Raw genomic sequence first — 24,169 nt, forward strand, 5'->3', positions numbered from 1 at the left:
TATTCAGAGAAATGGCTCTGCACAATTTATTGCACAAAAGAACTTGGCCACCAGAAAATGATTAAATTGCAAGATCATTATCAAAAAGATTTTGACAAATTGTGTTGTATTAGTTTTGCCATGTGTTGTACACTAAAGCCAACAGAGAGAAAAACAATCTTTCAAGAACGCTATCATTATGAAAAACAATATTGTGTTTATAATTGTCAATACAGTAGTAACATGTTGTAACAAAATTGTAATATGAAAAACTGTTTCAGCAACATTCAGAACTGTAATTGTTTTAATTTGTACAGAGAAAACCATTTCAGCAATGTGTAATTTTGTTAGTAAAATGTTCAGTACAAATGATACACTAAAACTAGCTTTTTGTAAAGCAGTGAAAGGGGCTTTTCCTTTATCAAAGAAAGCATCAATAAGTGATGTTCTTGCTTTTGTGTTTTGATTTGAAAAACAATAAAAAGAAGTGTTACTGTAGACTGTAGTAAAACCAAGCATTACATAACACTAAAATCACATAAATCATATTTTCTGTTTGCCTGTTTGATGCAGACTTTATAAATTTGAAAAGGTAGTCAGCTGAGGTATGTGCTCTTCAGATTTTGTATCTACCTTGGATCTATACCTTGTATCTGAATAGTTATATGCAAATAGCTAAGTTGCATGATTACTTTATAAAAGACGTCATGCATGCTTTTTCTGTCAAGTTGTGCTTCCCTATCTTTAGGTCATGCTTAAACTATTTATACAATAAATGGTTTCACAACACATACTTCAATACAAGAGCACAGTAATTAAATGGACTACTCATGTACTTCTGTCCTGAATGAAAGATATTTCTATTAATGCTCCACAGAATAGTTGATACTGCTAGAGTGGGTTTTTGTAGTGTATATGTCTCATGTAAAAGCTATATCTTCTTGTTTTTCTCCAATTTCTTAGCATTTACAGTATGCTTTTACAGTAACTATGCAGCCCAGAAAACAATTACATCATTGAGGTAACAGGTTGTCTTAATACAGTTAAATTTTTAAAGAGCGGAATCACAGTGAAAACTTTTTACACTACATCATTATGCCATTAGTGACAGACAATAGAAAAATATGCAAGTGACTTGATGCAGGAAGGCAGCAATAAGAAAAGTCTGCACTGACAGCTGGCAGAGAACACCTGTCTTCTTGGCATTGTGGGTACATCCTATCCCAAGATGCCTCTCCAGCCAGGGAAAGGTCTGGGCTAACAGAGGGGCCTACGGGTAAATGCTGGTGTGTGGTGCCTGTTGACAGGGTTACATGAGACCTTACAGCACACTTTGTGCCAGAGCGGCTGTATATCTGTCTCTGCTGGGTTTTAGCTCCATGTGGTGAGATTTTTTTTTTTTTTCCCTTTGTTGCTCCTTTGGACTAACAGTACAAAAGAAGGAAAAGCTGAGGCATTAATAAAGCTACTTTGAATTTTTATTCACAAGGGCTTAGGCCTGGGAAATAATTCAAAATTATTGTTGTTTGGCTTTAAGTGGAATTATTTTATCACAATATGATCATATTATTTTATAGTTTTACTAACCTCTGTTCTTTATATTCAACAAATTGCACAAACAAACTGTAATCAAATAATAAAATGAGTTACAAACGTGTTTGGAAAATCAAAAACTTCCTCACTCCTTAACAGTGATTAATTATACTTTCAGGTACATTAAACGGAATAGGCCAGCTGACAGCTTGTCTGAAGAAAAATCATTTACCAGACATAATGACATGACTTCAGTTGGGTCAGTAAGAGATGCATAGCATCCGTTTCAGTGCATTTTCAATTTATTGCCCAGCACTACAGTTTAAGTCTTTATATTTTTTTTAAAATGCCATTTTGTTTCTTTTGCTTCTATAATTAATTTATTGTCTGTAACACTTAATTTAAGTTAAACAGCTGCGTATATTCCTTTATGTCTATTGCCCACACTGTGATTTGGCTTGTTTGGCAGACACTCCCAAAAACTAAAGACTCCCTGGAACTAAGTTCAGGAACTGAATCCATAACTAAACTTCTATTTTCCACGATCCTGTTGCATTTCCACTGGATCTAAAGAACCATAAAGGTTGGGCTAATAGACTGCAGATTTAGAAAATGGCAGCTTTTCTTAAGATGCAGTATTTTCACACAAACACCAAAGAACACAGAGAGACAGAGAAACACTGTTTATGCTTATTAATTTGTCCTGTAGTACATCACAGCATTGAAATAATTAGAAAATATTCTCGCAATGGCATCTCTTTCCCTCACTTGCATTCCCTCTCACACACTTTCCCTCTTATAGTTCTTGAGCCATGAGAAAGTACTAACACCAGAATGGGGTCTTGTTGAGGGTCAAGAATCTTATGTCTGTGCAAATGTGTCACACAGTGCCATCCAGATTTCATCCCAACTTCTGTAAAACTCTGCTCAGTTGGATCCATATTGTTGCGACGCTACTCTTCTTCTCCATTGGTCATGAGCCCCTTCTAATTGAAATCCTAGGGGCCTAATTTGGTAATTGCATGAAAACACCATATGTTGATGTGGATGGAATTAAAGTCACCCTTGCAGATCAGACTCAAAATACAAGAAGCTGTTTCAGATAGATGTTTTCCCATACGGAAATAGAACAAAACTGACAGATTAATTCTAGGATGCATTTCCTATCACATTAAAGTAGAATTTTAAAAAAATCTTTGGGGACTCCTGATAGTAGTAGCAAAGCCACGATCCCACGTCCCCCATCAGTCATTCATCAAAGGTTCATCAATACAGTATACGTCCCTGATAAAAGTTTATGTGGACTATTATGCCCACAGACATGTCCCACAAAATGAATCAGAACAGTTAGTCAGATTAGAATGTTGTTTTACTGATTTTCAATGAAAGCATATGCAGTCTTTCTCACAAAGTAAATGAAAACACTTCTTCTGCTCTCATTCCTAGATTTGGAGGAATAAAACCATTAATTTTAAACAAAAGCGATATGTTAATGGACAACTTACTACAAAATCTAGATTAAGAAACAATGAACTCAGTTTACTCATAGAAACATGCATCGTCATTACCTTATTGTTCATGAAAGCTTTGAGACACTGGACAACCTTATGTTGGTTCTTTTTGTCAATCTTCTCCTGCCTGGGGACACAAGAGAGCAATGAGGAGCTATTGATCTCTACTGTACAGCAAGAAGACTACAAACTGTATATACTGCGTTTAGAAATGAGTCTACATTTTTATATAGATGAGGGACTCTGAGAGAGTGTCTAAAAGTCACTCAGAAAAAAATGGAAGACTGGGCTGATGATAGAAAAAAATTTAACACTGAAAAAAAGTCTTCCATTAACTGTACCGCTGCCAAATATAAATGTATTTTTTCTTATTAGCTAATTGGTGCAGAATTACTAGATAAATAACTCAACAAGGAAAATTGAAATTACCAAAACCATACAACTTTGGCTGTTCAATCATTACAAGTTAATATTGAACCTGCAAATACACAAATTACAGTGAAGTAGGTAAGAGTCTGTAAAAGAATACACCTGAGAGAATACATGAACTTACTGCTTCTTGAACAGCAACCTCTCCAAAATGTCCAGCAGCAGTCCAAGACCCTCATGCCCAAAACTCTGCACCCAACTGAAATAACAAACATTAAATCAATATCACAACAGTGTAAGACTGACATCTGACAACAACACTTTCATACTCATCACCCATTGTGGAAACCTTTAAGACAGAAAAACACATGTAGAATTCAGCACTTGCTGCAGAGGAGAAAGGCAGCAGTAAACATAAGACTGCATACTTCCTAAGAAAGAGTGCACTAAAATACTGTAGAAAAAAACAGTATCTGTGCCATCAATATGTAAGTGTGTGTATGTGTGGATAGGTGAAGTGGCATGTACTGTTAAACACTGTGGGTGGTCGATACGGTAAGGCCATATCTATTTTTTTCATTACAAATGCTAATATCAGTTTAACAAGTTCAGTGAAAAGTTGAACATTTGAAGAATATGATATCCAGGACCATATTATCCCGGCATGATTTGACAGTGTCTCTTAAGAGGTTCTTGTGGTATCCTGTGGTATCACAGAATGCTTGGCTTTCAGGGTTCAAGTGCTCTCATAAATGTTCAGTCAGGTTGAGGTAAGATGAATGTGCAAAGCTTTGAGGTGTGTTTGGCGTCATTATTCTGGTGCAGTATGAATCCCTCTCCACAAAGATGCAAATCAGAGGGTGCAGAATGTCTGGGAAGAATGAAGTGGTGCTTCTTGGTCAGGGTGTAGTTACGTCAGGTGCAGGTGTCAAACTCCAGAGTAGGCAAAACACCCATACACTTAAAAATTCCCATTACCATGTTTCACTGTTGGTTTTATACAGTGTAGAATTATTCTTTCTCCAGTTCATGTCCTTACATAAACCCACTACCATAAATCTCAAACTTGGATTCATCAATAAATAAGACTTTTTCCAGTCATCCACTGTGAAATGCTAGTATTTCTTAGCCCACCCCAAGTGTTTGGCCTTGTGTCCTTTCCAGAGAAGTAGTTGAAAACTGCTACTCATCCTCCAAGACCACTACAAAACAATCTTCTTTCTTTGACAGTACTTTTGCTGATTGGATTCTTGTGTTCTACTATATTTAGCAAATTCTGTAACTGTGATGAAGGGAATCCAGCTTGATGTGTTGATATTTTAATTGTATGTTCACTTTTGATCTACCTGATTGTGCTTTAGACGCAACTGATCCAGTTTCTGTAAAGTGTTTTAGAGTTCCATGCACCGCCCCGTTAGAAACCTTCTAACCGTGAATTTGATGCTGAGAAAGTCCCTCTTTGCTTAAAATAACAATTTGACTTTTGACTTCTTCTGATGGCATTTTTCCAACTATCACTTTGATAACGAGAAAGCAATGATCTGCTGGAAACTTGAGGCATAGCCTTATTTGTAATAGGTGAACACTGGCTGCAAACTGCGCAACTTGAATCAGCCTGTGATGAGTAGATCAGACCAACCTCTGAGTTTCAAAGGAAGGGATACAACTCAAGGAAATCTGACCTCTTGTACAAAGGGGTTGACCAATGCCCCAAATTTGCTTAAATTTGATTGCCGGCCAAGAAATAGAGAGGATCTTACATATTTCTTCTTCATTTTACATGATATAACTTCTTGTTTTTTAAAATGTTTCCAAATCCTCAATCTTTATCACTGAACAAAAATTATATTATGAGCTGAAAATCTTGAGGTATGCTAAGACAGAGTGAGTGAGATTGTGACTGACTGTACACCCCTCCTGACTGAAATTGGATAACATCTCTGAACATTAGCATTCACCATTTGTACTCTTCTAATCAACAAGCTGCATGCCTCCCAGCAACAAATCTACAGAAATTCTCAAGGTGACAACAAAAAATTGGAAGCTGTTATTGGAATTTAATTTCTTGAGAGGGAGTATAGAGTCTAAGGTATATGTGTGTCCATGAGTTTATTTGTCTGTTGGGACATTATTGTGTCTGGTAAAGAATAGTGACAAACAGGATTTTTTTGTAATTAAAAAACAATAAAGCACTCTGACAGATGGTAGATGCTTATTTTGTTCATCTTGTTCTATTTAACTTACATCTACACTTGATTGCATACAGGTGACAGGTGACTTTAATTCAACATAAAAAAAAAACATACAGTAACTCAGTACATGAGTAAGGGTAATTGTTTCAAAGAAGGGTAACAAATCATCAACACCAAATTTGAATAAAAGTTAGAACATTCAAATTATTGATTTGATTGATTTGACTGAAGAGAGACCAATGGACTACTGCAGCCAGGCAGTACCCTGACAGCAAAACACTTGAGACATCACAGCTCAGTAAGTACAGTACTTACAATTTCAGTTTGCTGGATATGCTTCATCTTTGCTGAGAGTTACAGCAAAAGTCTAGACCATCTTGTCCATATGTTTTTATTCAAACAACCTCATACTGGAAATCAGAGATCTGGGCTTTGTATCCAAACTATTCCCCGTGAGGAAGAAGCCAGGACTGTGCAAGTCATTTAGGTGGAAACATTTGCTAGTTTTGATGTAGTGGAGCCTCCATGGTGTAGGGCCTCCTGAGACTCAGCAGACAGATACATTTGTTCATTGTGTGATTGAACTCACAATCCCAGAATTCTACAAGCCTCACACCTATAGCTAAACTCTGCCCATGGACCCAACAACCAGCTACCATTTGTCATTGTGTCCCTCTCTTCTCTGCAGCATAAGCTGACACTCTCTGACCTATGTGAGGCCCACTCGGAGCATACTGCTGCATTAAACCCTTACTTCAACAGCAGCGACATATGAGCCTGGCTAAGATTAACTGATAGTGAACAAGTTTAATTTAACACCAGTGGCTACGACACAAAGTCCGCCAGATGATTTTACAAGCAACAGGAGTTATGAAGCATTGAGCAAAGGAGAACAAAGGCGTGACCAGCGAGCTGCGCAGCATGCCAGGAAGAATCTCTCACCCTCTACGGACTTGGTAACATTATGTGGGATTCTGCTTTATACACTATTTTGTTTATCTCGCACACACACCATGCAGTCCCAGGTGCCATTTTCAGTTAGCTATTTTGTGTTTGTGTGTTTTCCTACACACACACCTCTGTATATAGCACTGTTCATTATTTTATATACTGTGTGTTTTACTGTTATTAATGTTGTACAGGAGTGAATGTTGCCAACAACTATTCTGCAGAACTCCAATCCCTTAAACCTTTACTAGCTATTGTTATAGTAATTTTGGTTGTTAATAGGTGAATCATTCATCAAAGCTCCAAACTGAACAAACTAAATTAAATTTGTGACTTGGCAATAATGCCCTTTTTAAGTGTGGTGGCCTAAGGTGGATTAAAGGTAAATTAAATCCTATTACTTAATGTAATTAGTAATTAAGATAAGATGTTGCACGTACATAATGCCCTACAATGTTTTGAAAATTAATTATTAATGTAGAAAAACTTGATGATATTGGGTATACATAGACATGGTGTATTGGTTTTTAATGAAATCAATGGCATTTGGTTATATCAACAAAAACAACACTAATCTTGAAATGCCTCAGACATAACAATTTAAGCATATACAATGGGAGTGGATGTTTAATTCATTAACACACAAGCTCCCTTCTTATCGTCCTTCCACTTACAAAAGAAGGACAGGAGGCAGAAAAGTAGTGTAGGCTTCCACATCACGTTGTATGACTGCGTGTGTGTGTGTGTGTGTGTGTCAAAGTCAAGAAAATGTGGGTGGTTGACAAAAACTGTCACAGCCATGCTGATGGAGACAGGCAAGGCTGCCACCAAGGTATGAGGCTCTCATGTTTGAGAAAAAATTCAGTTTAGCCCATACTTCTTACTGGGCCATGGCCCAGACCATTCTGCTTATAGACTAGGCAAGACAGAGGTCTTGACAAGAGCTTCATTGAAATGCATAGCTCAGTGGCAACTGCACGCTAGTTTTTCATCATCAGCAGATGAGGCAGAGAGAAAAGAAATATAATCAGTTGATCTATAGCAGGAATTATTGCACCGGAAACCGACAGGCCTGCACTATCAGGGTCTGCTGCAAAACATCTGCCTCAAAACACGCAGGTGAAAAGTGACATGTCAGCTTTCAAAGGCTACTAGTAAATAACCGGGTGTATTTAGAAGATCTTAGACGCCAGAAATGGACATTGTGATACCTCTCTGAGACATCTGAAGAAAGTAAGAACAGTCAAGCTCAGGCAATAAACTATCTAAGGAGTGTGTCTTTAAGCTCCTGTCACACAAGCAGTGAAACCCTGAATTTATCTAGACATTACCCAGTGGAGCTGTATGTGAGAATGTAAATGCCCAAATCAGTTGGACTGGACATTAAACAGACTTTACCCTGCCAACTCTCTAGTACAAAGTCCATGTAAGGTCCGATTGAGCCTACTGTATGTGTGAAGAGAGCAATTCATTGTCTGGAGAATTCACAGCAAGTAAGTAGGCATGTTGGTGATATGTCTGTCCCGCCTCCTGCACACTCCACCCAGGCACCACCCGTTATCTAAACCACACAGACTATTTCCAGTAGGTGAGAATGAGTCTGACACTGAGAGTCTCAGGTTGTGTGCTACATGTGGGAAAGGCTAATATCTGGACCTGATTCTCTGGACACTGTCAGGAGTTCATATGAGAAAATGTTTTTCGTGTCATGGCAGAAGGCCAGGGAAAGCCAGGATGAGGCAGATGACAAAGCCCAATAGAGGCACTGCATCAGGGTTGGGAAAGTAAAAAAAACTTGTGTGTTTAATAATGTGGCCTGTCAGCTGTAAAAGTAGATTATATTAATTAAAATGTTGATGATAATAACTTTCAGAGAAGAATTAGTAGTTATATCAAACAGTGACCTGTTTCTTTATCCTTGTGCAGTTAAGTAGTTTGTATTTGACATGCTGTCCATCTAGACTCTAAAATGATTAAAGTATTTTAAATTCTGTTTGCTAATCTAGTATTCTCTGGCAGCCCTTGGATTTCATTAGTTCCTAACATCTGGCACCCCAACCGCATCCCAAATGAGAAACTTCAATCACATTCTCTGCCTGAATGTCCTCAGTGTTTGGAGCTGTGTTGTGTAAAAATGATCTGAAAACACTTTCCACAGTTTGTCTTTGCTAGAGAAATTGCAGCACAGATTTCTGTCTCACTGCTACCTGTTAACATTCTTACTATCGTTAGTTATTTGGCATCATACAGAGAGGGCCCACAGCAGACGTGTGCAGTATCATAACACAGTGTCACAGTATCAGTGTTAACTGATGTCTTATTGTATTATATGATATTCTTTATCCCATCTACAAAGCTTTGATTGGCTCTTGTTTTTCAGGCTAAGAAAATTACCATCGCACTCAAGTTGTGGAATATATTCTAGTGTCTATTTCCTTCACTATTAAGATGCTTATGAACAGTGTATAGAAATATGACTCTGGTAGTATAAGTCCATCTGGCTTGTCTTGTGCGAACACTGCCTAAAATTTTTAAATGACTTGTTGAAAAAGATCCCATGTTTTTGGTCAGTCTTTCAAGATGTGGATGAGTTAAGGTGAGATAAAGTACCTTTATTTGATATTTACACAATTCAATAAAGAGAAATTAATGCTTGCTCTGACAATGAAGGCATACTGTAATCACACCTTACCATCAACAGATGCAAAAGCAGCATAGTAATATTTGACTGAGGGCTATCGCCACAGAAAGACATGAAGAAACTGAGCAAGGGAGTGCGCATTAAAAAATAAGGAAAACAAATTCATCATCCCATTCCCTGGGAAACAAAAACAGTCATAAATCACAGAGAAAAATGAGGCGCCTTATCTGGCTAACTTCACAGCTAAGGTAGCTTGACTTCTAACAGAGTCTCAGGAGAATGCCTCCAAGGTTCCCAGGCAATGAAGCACAGTGTTGCACTCCACTTAAGCCGTTATGAACCAAAAATAAAAAATTAACTTTCAAATGTTGTCCTGAGCATAGCAAGTTAACTGACTACAGAAGGGCTCTCTGGGGACAGAGAGAAGGAGGAGGCTGAAATCACAGCAATGTGGGTCATCTGAAATAAAAAATAGAGAAGGTCATTTCATGCAGTGAAGTCTGAATGACGTCACTCCAGCAGACTACCACTAAGCAAAATAACAAACCTTGTAAAAACTAAGCAACAAGTTTCCAAAATATCTCAAATATCAAGGTGTTTAAATTGACAAAAAATATATGCTGGTTTGTTTCTATAAAGATTTTAAGTCAGATCATTTTAAATATAATTTTTATGATAATAGTTAAAATAAATGTTTTGTGAAAATATTCATCTAAGCAGATAGCACAGTTGCAACCAACCATTTTAATTAGTCACTTAAAATTATCACTAATTACTCATTTGTTGACAAAAAAATTCCACCCCATGCATTTGAATAGTGTACCACGAACATATCAACTTTGTCTTTTTAACTTCCTCAGACTTTAAAATCATATTTCACAATATATATCGAAACCATTTCGGTAGGTCAATCTTAAATTGCCCTGGAAAGCTGTAGAATCTTGCCAAATGTTGCCGGCATGTTGCTAATGATAGAAAACATTACAGTCTAAACATGTAAATTATAACATAAGTAACCTTTCACTAAAATATTCTTACTCCATCCTCTTTGTAAATGTTTTGGCAAAACATTAGAAACACTTCTCAAGATATTGCAGTCCAGTCCATCACAACTGTAAACCACAACGTCAATAATAAACATATACTTCCTCTGTGAGAGTGCAGATCCAAACTGAATATCATTGCCTTTAAAAAGGCAGAATTGATGGCAAAGCTGTTGCATGGGGTTGCATTAGATTTGCTGGTGTTCTTAAGAAAGTGACCACCAAGTGTATAATTTCCTAATAAGAACGAAGTAGGGCATTTGTGTGTATATTTTGTACTTAGAACAATACTTTTAATACGATCAGTTTAAGAAACTGTGAATCTTTGTGTGCAGCACATGGGTGGCAGGTGTATGAAAGACGGGAAGCGCATCCAAGGTTTATTAAAAACGTTGGTGTAAGGAAGAGAAATGCTAAACTTTACCCTACTGTATAGCTAAACTGAAAAAATAAATCTAGGGTCCTAAACCTGAAGGTCAGTTTTAATATAATATCAAAAACCAATTTCCACTTGTTTGTCAGATCCATTTATCAAATCCATTTAATACAATTACACCCTGTAGCCTTGCTGGTCCAGCAGGCTAGTACTGTGGCCTCACAAAAAGGGAGAGAGCACTGGAATAGCTGAGGTGGGTAAGGTATACAGGGGTCAGAAGCAAGTGTCACAGGGTGACACTGGAGCTGCAGGAAGTACCAAATTACCTCTAAGTCTGTCTGCTCCACCAGAAGGAACCTGATGAGGGAGCATATAAGCCTGTCAGCCTATACCAGCAGAATGCAACTACCTGACACTGGAGGAGGATGGAGGCAAGAGCTGTTGCTACAACAGTGCCAAGAAAGTGATAGTGATCAACATCAGTGGCAGACAAAATGCCTTCACTGCCAAATCCCACCCACAACTTAGGACTATAATAGTGCTATTAGACCGTAAGGGTTACTGCTGCTGGGCCACTGTTTCTAGCCAAGGCAGATTTATGGTTGACCTAAACTACATCATCGTAGTTGAGCCTGGTTTTCCATTTTATTAGTGGTAACATCATCAAAAGTCAATGCCTACAGGCTACATTTTGATCGAGGATCATTCCTGTGAGAGTCCTATAAACAGCAGATTTCATGATTTTTGACAGACATCATACATGTTATGTATATGTTAAAGACAGTATGATACATTTGATTGGAAATTAGGGCTGGGGTGATATATGGATTTTTTAAGGTATCTTGATATACTTTCAAATGATATTTAGGATGAGACGATACCATTTATATCTGTATAGTTTGATGTTGCGTTACATAACCAATTTCTTCTTTGAAATCGTGCCAGTGTTTGCATCTCTTCTCTCTCATTCTCCGCACAACCCCGATCTCACTCTCCCTCTGCATCTGTGCGCAAACCCAGTCCCACTTGCTAACAAGTTCTCATGCAACATGGAGGGAGACACAGCGCCAGTCCACACTGCCAGAGAAGACCTGGTTTCTAAAAAGAAAATCAGTCTGATATTTTTGTTGAAAACAACTGCAGGACCATACTCAGAGACAGGCCTATTTTTATTTAATATAAGCTCTTGATATATTGTGAAGCTGTATATTTTCAAACAAGGCAAGCCTGTTGTTATTTTTGTTCTGTTGTTTATATTGTTATTGTCATTTGCACAGCTGTGTGTTTTGCTCAGCAGTAAAGCAATACCGGCAACTGTACTCTATTTGAATCAGTCTGTTATTGCTGTTGAAATTTTTATTTAATATAAGCTGTTTATTTTATGTAATTGTTCATTTACATGTTTCGCAGCTGTATATTTTCAAAGAGAATAGGAAACATGAAAGGAAACACTGCTGAAGTGCTTGTGACATCTCACATGTGGCTTTGACTGAACATTTAGCCCACTTAATATACTGAGGTATAAGTTGCATATTTTTCACATTCAGTCTAAAAATACCAAGATATAATTTTCGGTCCATATTGCCCAGCCCTATTGGAAATAAGCTTTACGTGCATGTTGCAATAACTATTTATACAATATTTTTACATAGTCGCCTAACTGTGCCATTTATGACAAGTAAAAATAGGGTATTTGGACCACACCATGGGTGGTCCAAATTCAAGTTCAGTCCTTGACCGTGTTTGTGCATTTTTGCTAATGTCATTGATCCTCATCAAAAACAAAGTGAGGCACAATAAAAGTGGATTCATCATGATTAAAAGCTCTAAACACCAATTTTCTCTTGGCCGTCTTGATAGAGCTGCAGTGCTCAAGAGGTTCTAGAAAACATAACGAAGTCTCAGTTTTTTCACTCCTACATCCATGTGCAGTCAGTCATGCACTATTGTGTAAGTAGGTGGAAGACAGCAGTGGTGGGCGGGAGTGCTTTCACATGCAAACTCAAAAAGATGAGTGTGTCAGTGAGAAGGTTTTATTAGCCATGAGAGGGCTCAGACCTGGTAAAAGCAATGAGATAAGAGAATCCAGCTGTGTTAACAACATATAAATAAACAAATTTTCATTCACTGGTGCTGAACTAGTTAGAGGCAAAAGATAAGAAAGAGAAGTAGGAAAAAGGGAGGATAGTCATACCAAAGCCAGGTAAAGTGTACTTGCTGTGGGAAGGTGCTCAATAATATAATGCAGCAGTTGATGCAATGCTACTCTCTGTTTTTGCATTTTGAATGTGCATTTCGGAGTGGGTAATCAGTGAAATTTACCCTTATGCTTGTCATTAAACACAATATTTAATAGGCCAAATTTTTAAAATCCTGCCATCTGACTGGAGTTCATTTTAAGACTGGCACCCCATACAACAAAGGCTACTGACTATTGCCTCTAGTTCCAAAAAAAAAAAAAAAACAAACAGAAAAGATAAGGGATGAAATATAAGGCAAGAGTCCATAAAATGATGCAAGACCACAGTCATCCTCAATCATTCATGAAAAACATGACAGAACTAGAAAGGCATTGTGTAGAGAGTAGAGAAGCACTGAGATCTTACTATACACCAGCTATGTATCCATGACATCAATCATGAAAATGAATTACTGTGATCAAGTAAATCATATACTTGAGTGTGTGGCGATAGGAGGTAGTGGAGTTTTAAGAAGTCAATGAAGACTAAATGTTTGTCAGGTTTTTGACTTTAAAGTGGCTGTGGCAGAGTATATGATAATGTGAAACAAACTTGCTAATCTCCAACCTCAGACAGAGAGAGCCCAAAGCAACAATTTAAATCTAAGAGAGGGAGACAACCAAAACAAGACTGCCATGGATCTGCCTGTCAGTGTGGCTTAGACAGCACCAAAGGAACACCCCACCCCACCCCCAGTTACAGAGTCAGTTTTACTTTGTACTTGCAATAAATATACTTTTACTTTGATTAAGCATTGTGACGCAAAACTAGCCTTCCTATCCAATCACTTATTTAAAAAAAAAAAAAAACCCATGCTGGTATGCATACAATAGAAAAACAGACAGTATGGATGCCAGGGATTAAATGTGAAAATAACTGTCATTTCTTGTTAAGCATTTCTAAATTAAAAAAAAAAAACAAAAAACACTGACGGGGATAAACATGGCATGCAAACCTTCCAACAAATCAAAAACATTTAGATTAACAAATTGGCAAAGAGAGAAATTAATATTAGGGATACCTCAACCGAAAATGCATTACAATGGAACCACATCTCTTTCTTCTTCTTCTTCTTTCTCTTTAACATAGTCTTTTCAAAACTGGCAAAATTATATGCTTAAAAAAAAGGTAGCACTTGTTGTTTGGCCATTAGATTGGATTTAAATAGATTGCATAAATGCTTAGGACAATGTGCCCACAACCATTATGCACAAGTTTAAATTTCTAGCTTGTAAACAATAGCAAAGAAGTTATATGGGCATCCAGAGTTCTGAAAGTTTTATTAATTTCATTTTCCACAGACAACTAAGGCAGATGACAGCTGGAGCACCTCGATGGCTTTAACGTGCATTACACGCTCCTGGTTAAATGATTGATATACACAATGAGAAAAATCTGTGTTATTATGAAAAGTCAACCACACAGGACGTCAACCAAGACTCCCAAGAGGTACTGCAGTAAGAAACAATTCATCAACAATCTTAAAAGCCTGTTGGTCTGCTGCTTATGGTTAGCTGAGGTAAACAATTATGCTTTGTAGAACTCCACACATTCAACAGTTTAAACATATTCACTCAAATTAATAATGAATTCAGTAATCAAGATATGGTGTTTTGTTCCTAATGACACATTTTCAGTTTGCTATGATTCACATCTTTGCCTGGAATCTCTTCAAAGCCACAACATCCGAGGTTCACGGTATGTGAGCTGCAGCTCTGTTCATTTCGCTACTCTATATTTTCTTAATTGAATCCTTTCATATCATTGCATTAAAGTAATGTGAAAACTCAATTTATTTTGATGAAGTTAAAAAAAAATGAATTGATGAAACATGGCATATGATGGTGATTCCACCAAACTGTCTTTGTGATTATTAACAGAAAGAATTACAAAAGAGACAACTGTGAGGGCACTTCTACTAAAGACAACATGTCCTTATCCACTGTGAAAATCTTGTACTGTACCTGACAGGATTGCTGGTAAGGGACACACGCAGTGAGTCTAAACAGGCAAACAGGCGTTCGTCCATCACTCCTGACTTCAGCTCTCCCAGAAATTCCTGGGGAGATATCTGATGGCTGCTCTTCAAGGTGCCCTGGAAGAAAGAGAGGAAGAAAAATCTCTTTAAAGTAGCCATGGAAAAACTGATCAAATCAAAATGAAGCCAAAATCTGTTAATTATCAGTACACCTACACTGACAGGGAGACCCCATGTAAACAACTTTTAACAATCTCAAAATCTCAAATGTGCCCAAGTGCACAAGAACTCCTTTCCAGTACCGTGTCCATGGCACTTTATAAATCTGAACAAGCATCATAATAATAATAATCCCAGTCAGATCAGTATGAGTATGCTCTGTTTTAATTGAAAATCCAGTAATTTAAATAAGATGAACATAGGAAGCATAACAGATCCAAGTAAGTAAAACTGAGATATTTCCTTAGGCTTTGATAGCTTGTGTTGAGCAATGAGTTTATTTAAGGTTCAAATGTGAATTGTGTCACTAGGCCGAGAAGAAACAGTATTGTGTTTTTTCTCTGCCCAGACTCCCAACTACTTTTACCATAGATGTGGTGTTCCTGGTGTGGGTGTGCTCTTATACAACAAGCAAAACCTGTTTACAACAACTGTATCTTTCTCTTAATTTGGAAAACCATGGATTTGGCTTTTTCTAAATGCCCCTCACTACATGTACATATATCTCACTACACAGATTAAAAAAATTATGACAGCCTTGCTTCTATTTCCTCTTTTTGTTCATACCTGTATCTTAAAGATATTTTCTTCATTAACATAAAAAGTTCAAAACAGTTTAAGTTCAACACCCGCAGCAGTGATATATTTAAAACTGGGCAAACATCTGAAGTGAAAAAAAAACTATTCCAGGTTTTTGAACTAAAGCCAGCAGCCCTAAGCCCAAAGTTATGGATAAACCCAAATGCTTGCTCTTCTGTTCTCTTTAATATGACAGTTGGTTTCCAAACCTCCAAATATTTCACACCAAAATGACACATTTCACAAATAGCACATTACCAAAGGGGCACAGACTGGAAATTCTTTTCATGGTGGTTCAGAATTTAGTCATCAACACAGAAATCACAGCAATTAACTGAGACAGCCAGCATCTGTCACACTGCAATGTTCCATAATCTTCGATCACATGCAAAAAGTAATCATGCCAAGTGTCACATATACAGTAGATTTTGATTATTTCATTATTTATTTGTCTCTACTTGCCTTTTCCCCCTTTCCTGGCACCGACCACGTGCACTCCTAAGAGAAGGCCTTTATAAATTTACAGCTTTCTAATTAACATGCATTGAAAAAAAGCACCTACTGTAGCTCCCCTATCTAACAACAGTTGACGTGTATCTCAAACTTGTGAATATACCCTAGATATAATTTCTACATCGTCTGGAAAGGCACTTAAAGTTGAAGCCTTAGTTTGGGACGATGCAGCGAGAAAGCTACATGTATTAGGTTTATCAAGCCAGCTGCAGCAATGCCAAAAAGACACATATCACTGGGTACGATTTTGATTCATCAGAAGCCTCAGAAATCAGCCTGCTTCACTACCAGCAAGAATAAATAATCCCTAACCCTCGCAGGCTGCCAAAACAATGGAACTATGCCCAGTCTGTCTCTCCCCTGACACCTAAAGCCCCAATCCATAATATTCTGCTCAACATACAAAAAATAATAATCAAAACCACACAAAATCTCACTCACAAATCCAACTTTAATCTTCAAACATCAAAGAATGTGTGTTATAATGATCATAAGCACCTCTGTAGCCCTAGAAAGGTAAATTAATTACCCAGATAGGCAGAGTCAAATCTATAAGAGCATACTGAATAAGAGCCAGGAAAGTAAAAATCATTATCACTTCAGTTTTAAGTCTCCTGTGACAGTAAGTGACAACTGACAACAACAGCTTGATATCCTGTTTGACCCTCTGGGAAAAGTGATTTTTATATGGTGTATGCCCCCAACCTCTGCCTCAGCACCACAAGACATATGAGTGCACTCACTTCCCAATCAGGTAGCAGTCCTATGAATCTTTTAGCCTTCAGTCACAACACCTCCACTTTCCAGTGTTATCACCATGGCTAAAACATGCCCTTTTTGTTCCACTACCATGTCCACTAGGCCGACTCGTGACTCCTGTGTCTCTTGCTTTGTCATGAGTAAGTGGACCAGCAGCAGTAATTTCACCAATTCCAACCACACCCTGCTTGCACACCAGCACATCAAGGATACATATACCTCTCCCGTCCTGGAGAGACATGATGACCAGACTGTTTGTTTCTCAAGATCTCTAAGACCTTCATCAGTGAGAGAACCATGAGTGTTCTGGCGGTAACAGGCACATCTGGCTAGGACTTTCTCGTTAAAGAAACATTAACGGCAGCCTGTTTGCCCACTGCCGGCATCAGAGAAGCTGCTGTGGACCCACCTGCAACCCCATTCACGTCAACTGCTGTAGGACAACCCGTTCCACCTCTTCATTTCCAATAGAGGATATTTTTCAACTGATTTCAACACTATCGCTAATTATACTTTTCAATTTATAATCAATCAATATATATTGTATTTATAATTATATCGAACATAATCCATGCAATAGATTATGTTCTACTGTTATGTCAAATACATCAAGGGTTAAAAAAAACCCTTCACTACACCAGTAAGAGGTGAGTGGTCAGCAACAGTGAGATAGAGATGGGTAGGGAGTATGAATCTTCAAACACCAGTGTCCTGATCATATCCCCCACGACCATGTGAGAAAAATCTTATCACTTCATTCACAGTGATTTCCACTTATTTTGAAAATCACTGTTCCTGGGACAATGATAGTAATGGAGCAGCTTTTTTACCCCCACATTGCTTCACCATCTCAGTGACCCTTTCCATTGGGATCTCCATGTTTTTCTCTTCATAACAGTACAGGGAAATAGAGCAGGCCCACAATGCCTTGATCCCTGTCTCACTGTGCTCTCACTCTCAGAGCACTTACTGTGCTCAGCCAAAGCTCTGGGCCCCTGAGATTTGAAAAATGTGTGCTATCTTTGCAAATAAGAACACTTTGGAAATAAGAACACTGAGCGTTGCTTTAATGACCACTGTTTTAATGACCTATTAATTCGCCCCATCCTCAGTCTTATTGACATACTACATCACTGTTAGTGATATAGTATATAAGGAAGACTGAGGAGAGAGGTTTCTGAAGATTCTTTCTAGGTGTTTTAAAGGCAACACTAACTGAAACACAATTTCTTACACAGCAGGGGCAGTTCAGACAAATCAACAGTGGGGTCTCCAAGAAGTAGTTATTTCAAGACAACAACTGCTACACAACACACTGGAAAAGGTCAACAATTATTTTGTGTAACAAAATACATGACAGTTGTTTGTTTCTCTACGACTGTCTACCAAATTCGCAAAGCAGAACCACATTTGATTATGTCAGCAAAGGACATACATCAATTTAAGATGTAGCATTAAAGGTTAATTGGCAAAACAGTCTTGTGGTTGAGAAGGGTGTGTCAAGAAACTGGTTTGAGTTTTTTTGGTGGAATGGAAATCTTCCCTGACTCAAGCCAAAGAATTTACACAGTCAACTGGAAAAAGATCCCAGATGACAAGAAAAACTTCTAACAACTGGTTCAACTATAATAATAGCATACTTGTGCCAATACAGGTAACACAGTACAGCATAATCCTGAGTTGTTAATCTGAGATCCTAACCAGCCTAATAAAATAATGGTCATCATTTGACCATGCCATGTCCTTGAGTGATTTCAGAATTGAAAGCAAAATTAAATCCAGCCTGCTGTGATCTTATACCCACTGTCACAACACATTAACTCAGTCAACTTGCTTAAATTCACAACTTCCCTCTCTAAATATCCAGTTTACCAAATCTTTGGAAGCTTTGGAACCCTAAATGTTTTTGAGGGATTTTAATTTGTTGCCTTCTGACCATTGGCTGCATTATTTTATCATCCAGGTAAAGAAAAGCAGGCAAACAAGCTGGTCCCCATGGTAACTAGAGATGGACAGCCTAAGGCAACTTTGGAGGGATGTCTGGTTATAGCAAATATAATAAATGCAACACTTGTAGAAGACACTGTGCCAAACCGTTAAACAGAAAACCTTTAAAAACAAACATGTAAAGGAGAATCTGAGTTTCTTGCAATGTAGTGCGAGGTAACTTGAACATTGGTTAAAATCTGTGATTTGTTAACGACAGGTAAGGAACTTTATTGTCATACCAGGACATTTACATGTTATGGTACGAAATTAGTACTCAGGTCCCAGTTTAAGCCATTCAGAGCCGTGAACAAAATGAAGTATAAACATAAGGGCAGTAGTATAAACATTAGAGTAGAAAAATAAATATAACATTAGAGAAATTAAAATAAACATTAGAGTAGAAATATATAAACATTGTGAAAATTAAACAATTAGCAATTAAATAGAGTAAAAAAATAAGATAAGATAAGGTAAGGAAGCCGAAGTTAGCACGTGCATAAACACTCATGTGCAAGTGGGAGGTAGTGGTAGTGCAGAGGTCGCCATGTATTGCACCTAGGGAACAGATAAAGTGTTGACACAGAAGCCTGAGAACAGTCTCAGTCCGAGGGCAACTCCTAACTTTAATTACCTGTCGTTAACAAATCACAGATTTCAAGGATCAAGGATCAAGGATCCTTGATCCTTGAAATCTGTGTTAATATGATCTTGACCTTGAAATCTGTGTTAATATGAAATCAACAAAAGACACCTCAGGTGGGCTGCACTTTCATTATTATTCAAGCTAGATATCACAGACTCAACCCATATTAAATATGAACACGCTCTGGGGTAGATATTTAATGGAGTATCACCTCCAAATTGTGGTCTTTTAGTAGAATTCTATTCTTAAGGGTAAGAGGAATCAATGTATAGCATGGCCTTTTTGGTGTGGGAGAGAAAGAATGGTCCATAGTTCCAATTTCTTTGGAGATTTAATTTTCCTCTGAACATTGACAGTTTTATCATCTTCCATCAAGATCTGTCTGTCTGCTTTGAGAGTGAAGAAAAAGCTTCAGGCTCATTGCTGAAAGTTTGAAGGAGGACTAATCAACCATGACAAACTCACATCCACAAAATCTAACCACCTTCCAGTACTCGAAAATGTTGTTAAGAGTGAATACCAAAACTCACCCACTTGTGTTGTGACACACTATTACTCAAGGGATACATGCTCAAAAGCATCTACAATTTATGTTGTCATGCACCACCACCCAAAATGTTATTACTTTGCAAGGTAATAACATAAATATTATCATCCTCACAATTCATTTGTGTATTTGTGTATCTGTCCCAGGGCAAGTGTAATAGCATCTGCTAGGAATAGCAACAGCAAGACAAATGAGATTGCACTGCCTTCTAAACCAATATACCTGCTTTTCAGATTGAATAATCAAATTCAATTCTCCCTAGTCTCTGTCAGACCAGGTCCCATGTGAGACATAATTCTTTGTTAAAAAAAAAAAAAAAAAATACATGGAATGAAACAATATCAGCTCAGAGTACAAGTGTAAAATATTATACGTTCAAAAACTTACAGTTTTAGAAGCAGTAAAAATATACTGGATGACCATTTCTCTCTTTGTGTTGAGGTCCTTTTCTCTCAAAGGAGTCTTTTTTTCCTCATTCAAGTTCATGTCCTCCTGAAAAGTAAAAAAAAGCAGAAAGAGAGGATCAATCTTTTTTTGCAATTTTAATCTGAAATACTCTTCTTTTTTTTTTAGATTTTTTTAGTTTTTCATTTAACATTTCTGACATTTTTTGTGTGCTGCAGAGTAAGCTTGTTGATGTCATTACATTAGTCTCTACCTGTCTGTCTACATAAAGTATATCTGGAGGTGGTCCTCCACAAGTTATCCACCTGCTCATGTTGAGTGTTTTTGGTTCCATGGAGGAACTAAGAGATAAATTCCTAATGAAAGAAATTGAGTGGAAGTCATCTCCCAGAGTCTGCTAGGCAGAAATGGAGAGGACACGGTCTTCCATCAAGCTGCCAAACAATATACTATTACAGAATGTCCTGTTAGGAGACAGCCAGTCCAAACAGTCTTGAAAATGCTAAGAGTCACACAAAATCTGTCTTTCGTTGTCAATGACAAAACAACATACCATCATCTTTTCAAACAGAGCCAAGATCTCTTTTTCTGAGGTGATCTTTGATGACAGTTCCTCAAACTGATGTGAAGTAGATGATGAAGAAATAGACCAATCATTGGTATTGTGCTTAGAGTGTGATAAGGGTGCCCGCTCTTTTTTACTCCCCGGAATTCGAATACTGGCGAATCTGTCCAGCTGTGGAAACAACAGAGAAAAAAACAATTAAGATAGGGAAAACAACACAAAACTTTTCAGTGCCAAGTTGATATTCACAAAAGTCATGTTAGATTATGAGCATATTTAAATGGTTAATACTTAGAGCTGAGCAGATGAAAAAAAACAACCTTGTAATGAGTTAGAAAAACAATGCTGTTAGTGTGAACAAAATGAACACAGCACATACACAGAACGTCTGTTTAACACGTTGAGCACTATCTAGATAACACGTAGAACTAATAAAGACATTAGTTGGTGAGAAAAGCAGTCTGTGCCCTGTGATGTGAATGAATCCAATGTCTGGCAATGAAGACCAATTTCATTGCCACTCAAAATAAGCAGATTAGATGGGTTTAAATAAAGTGATGTTAGATGTTGCAGAGACTGATAGCAAGAACTCCGGGTTCTCAAATCTTACCACATCATCTGTGATGTTTCTAAAGGGTAAGTGCTAGAGGTGGGGAAAAGAAAAAACAAATTAGGATACATAAAGTAACTGCATTTAATATCATAAAAAAGGATGTTTTGGCCCTGCAGCAGCATGCAGCCACATTGTAACAAAAATTGTGTCACTGCCCTTCCTTACTGCACCCGATGGTGCAGTTTTATTAGCTCAAATTTAAATGTCTAAGCCCAGGTGTCATGGTAGTCAACATCAACACCACTAGTAATGTAAACAAAAACTACTGCCTAAAAAGTGCTTCTCTAACGATTCCTGTCTGCAAATTATAAAGGATCCACTTGTGCAGTGGAAGAGATTGGCATTTGGCTGGTTGTTATCTTGTTGACCAAGTTTTGTCTGCTGCTTTATTTGCTCCAGCAGATTTTTTTGTTTGTTTGTTTTTCCTGTAGACTTTTTGTGAGGTTGCCATCTGTTCTTTGAACAGGTGTAACAGAGTTTTAAAAAAAGGCCAAAGGAACAATCCTACAAAGGAAAGGAATACTTAATATTTGAATAGAAAATATTAAAACTAACATAGAAAGGTTAAGTCTCCCTAAAAGGGGTCAAAAGCCCTAAGTAAGTAACCAGGAAAATATTATGAATTAATAAACTTATCATAATTCATCTTGTCAACAATGAGGAAAAGCCCCCTGGTTTCATTTAAACTCCTACTTGTTCTTTAAGTCTTTACTATAACACAAAGACTGCAATTATATACACATTTATTCATAGTGGATGATGTTCAAATCATTGATAGCATGACTATCAAGGAATAAAGCTGAAACAGTCAATTAACCAATTGGTTGATCAACAGAAAATTTCTATGGAGTTACTATGACAATCAATCATTCAGTTGTCACTTTTAAGCAAAGATTCTTTGGTACTTTCTTCTTAAATGAGAGGATTTGCTGCTTTTGTCTGTCTTCTACTATTGGTAATTTAATGTCTTTGGTTTTGAAGCTGTTGTTGAAACAAAACAAGTAAACAGAAGACATTAAGGTTTCAAAAACTGTGATGGGTCTTCTTCAGCATTTTCTGACCTTTTGACCAACAGCTTCATCAAGAAAATATTTGGCAGATTTATCAATAATTGAAAGTCTTTAGTTACAGCCCTACAACATCCTTCAAGAATAAGGGAAAAGATCCAAGAGACTAGGGATAGTGGAAATAAGAAAAGGCTACCAATGAGACCAGCCAAAAGAAGCTGACCAAGTGCTTTAGGTAAAAAACACAATTGCCTGGTAACTTAAAAAAAACATCAGAGCAATCAAAAACATCAAATAAAACCGATGCTTACATAAATCAGACTGCAGGGGCAGTCACTAACCAGCAATGCCGTAGTGTTTTTCAAGATCTCACTATTGCAAATCTTTTGTTTTAATGGACAAAATAGGATGGCCAAACAACAGTAATTTGTAAATGTCAGTGAATTCATTTTACTTCCCGCTATCACCCTGTTCATTTAATTAAACTCTGATAACATCTTTTTCAATTAACTGAGACAAGTAGAGAAAACGCTGATTTATAAAACACTGCACATGCAATCCACAACAGAAGAGAGAGGTAAACACAGAGAAGGAATGCCTCATGGAGGTCGTTCAGAAACAAAGATTAAAGAACCACAGACACAACTCAAACCAAGACAAGACATCATTCATAGACATCAGAATTTGAAAGCTTTATCTTTCAGTCTTTGGACCCTTCATTAACTACAATGTCATGTCTTCAAGGTTTTTTTTTGTTTTCCTTTAAGACTTCAAGCAATTGCACACACTGAGGCGCTGCAAATACCACAAGGCAAATCACTTTCAGCAATGAATGGAACGGTGGTACTGCACAACATTAAGTACAAGCAAGGTTTTAAAACTGTGGACTTGTCAAGGTTTCTGACATTTAAAAAAATGCACAATCCCTGCAGAAATCCCCTTATAAATAATATTGGCAGATACTTCTTCCATGGGTGAGCGTCATTACGTGTTACTGACACATATAGTTGGCAGTGCGACAAACTTTAACCTAGAACGTCCACAAGCCTTTTCCTCCATGCTTACTTAGTGTGGAGTTTCTCTTTAATATTTTCATTTTCTGTCAACTGACCAATGGATTGGATCATTTCAGCTCTACCATGAAGGCAGTATCACAGGCACTGATGGAAAAGTCACTCAGCAAAGTAACTTCAGCAATATAATGTTACATGAAGGAACTGGCTTTGGTGAACTAAAACTTGACAACCACATATGCTGATGAAAGCAATTCATTAATGATTGACACTGCTCCCTTTCCTCTCATCCAGATTTTGTATCATATTGGCCTCAATTTCAAATTTCACTTTACTTTTTTGTCACTCTACTTTATTAAGGTCAATAAAGTAGGTAAATGAGGTGTCTCACTTATGTTCATTCACAATCACTTGTTTGAGTACCAAAATTCAGCAATATTGCCCATTAACATTAAAATCCTCTCCAAAAAATGACTGATATAGAACAAAGACATTAAACATCCATTA

General features: G+C 37.4%; 1 protein-coding gene across 4 annotated transcripts in view; it reads right to left on the reverse strand.

The window, feature by feature from the left end:
- LOC121185174 (protein diaphanous homolog 3-like) overlaps nucleotides 1-24,169 on the reverse strand; it is a 140,318-nt gene that overhangs the window by 112,922 nt on the left and 3,227 nt on the right. For 2 of the 4 annotated variants that reach the window (XM_041043211.1, XM_041043202.1), the window contains exons 2-7: nucleotides 21,640-21,672; nucleotides 21,018-21,200; nucleotides 20,447-20,551; nucleotides 14,797-14,927; nucleotides 3,577-3,651; nucleotides 3,081-3,150 (exon numbers count right to left, since the gene is read on the reverse strand). In XM_041043211.1, the coding sequence (XP_040899145.1) occupies nucleotides 3,081-3,150; nucleotides 3,577-3,651; nucleotides 14,797-14,927; nucleotides 20,447-20,551; nucleotides 21,018-21,200; nucleotides 21,640-21,672 (597 nt within the window). The remainder of the gene's footprint in view (nucleotides 1-3,080; nucleotides 3,151-3,576; nucleotides 3,652-14,796; nucleotides 14,928-20,446; nucleotides 20,552-21,017; nucleotides 21,201-21,639; nucleotides 21,673-24,169) is intronic. The other 2 variants (XM_041043229.1, XM_041043221.1) reach the window with 1 other exon arrangement.

This window comes from Toxotes jaculatrix, chromosome 1, assembly GCF_017976425.1.
Source record: "Toxotes jaculatrix isolate fToxJac2 chromosome 1, fToxJac2.pri, whole genome shotgun sequence".
NCBI classification, from domain to species: Eukaryota; Metazoa; Chordata; class Actinopteri; family Toxotidae; genus Toxotes; species Toxotes jaculatrix.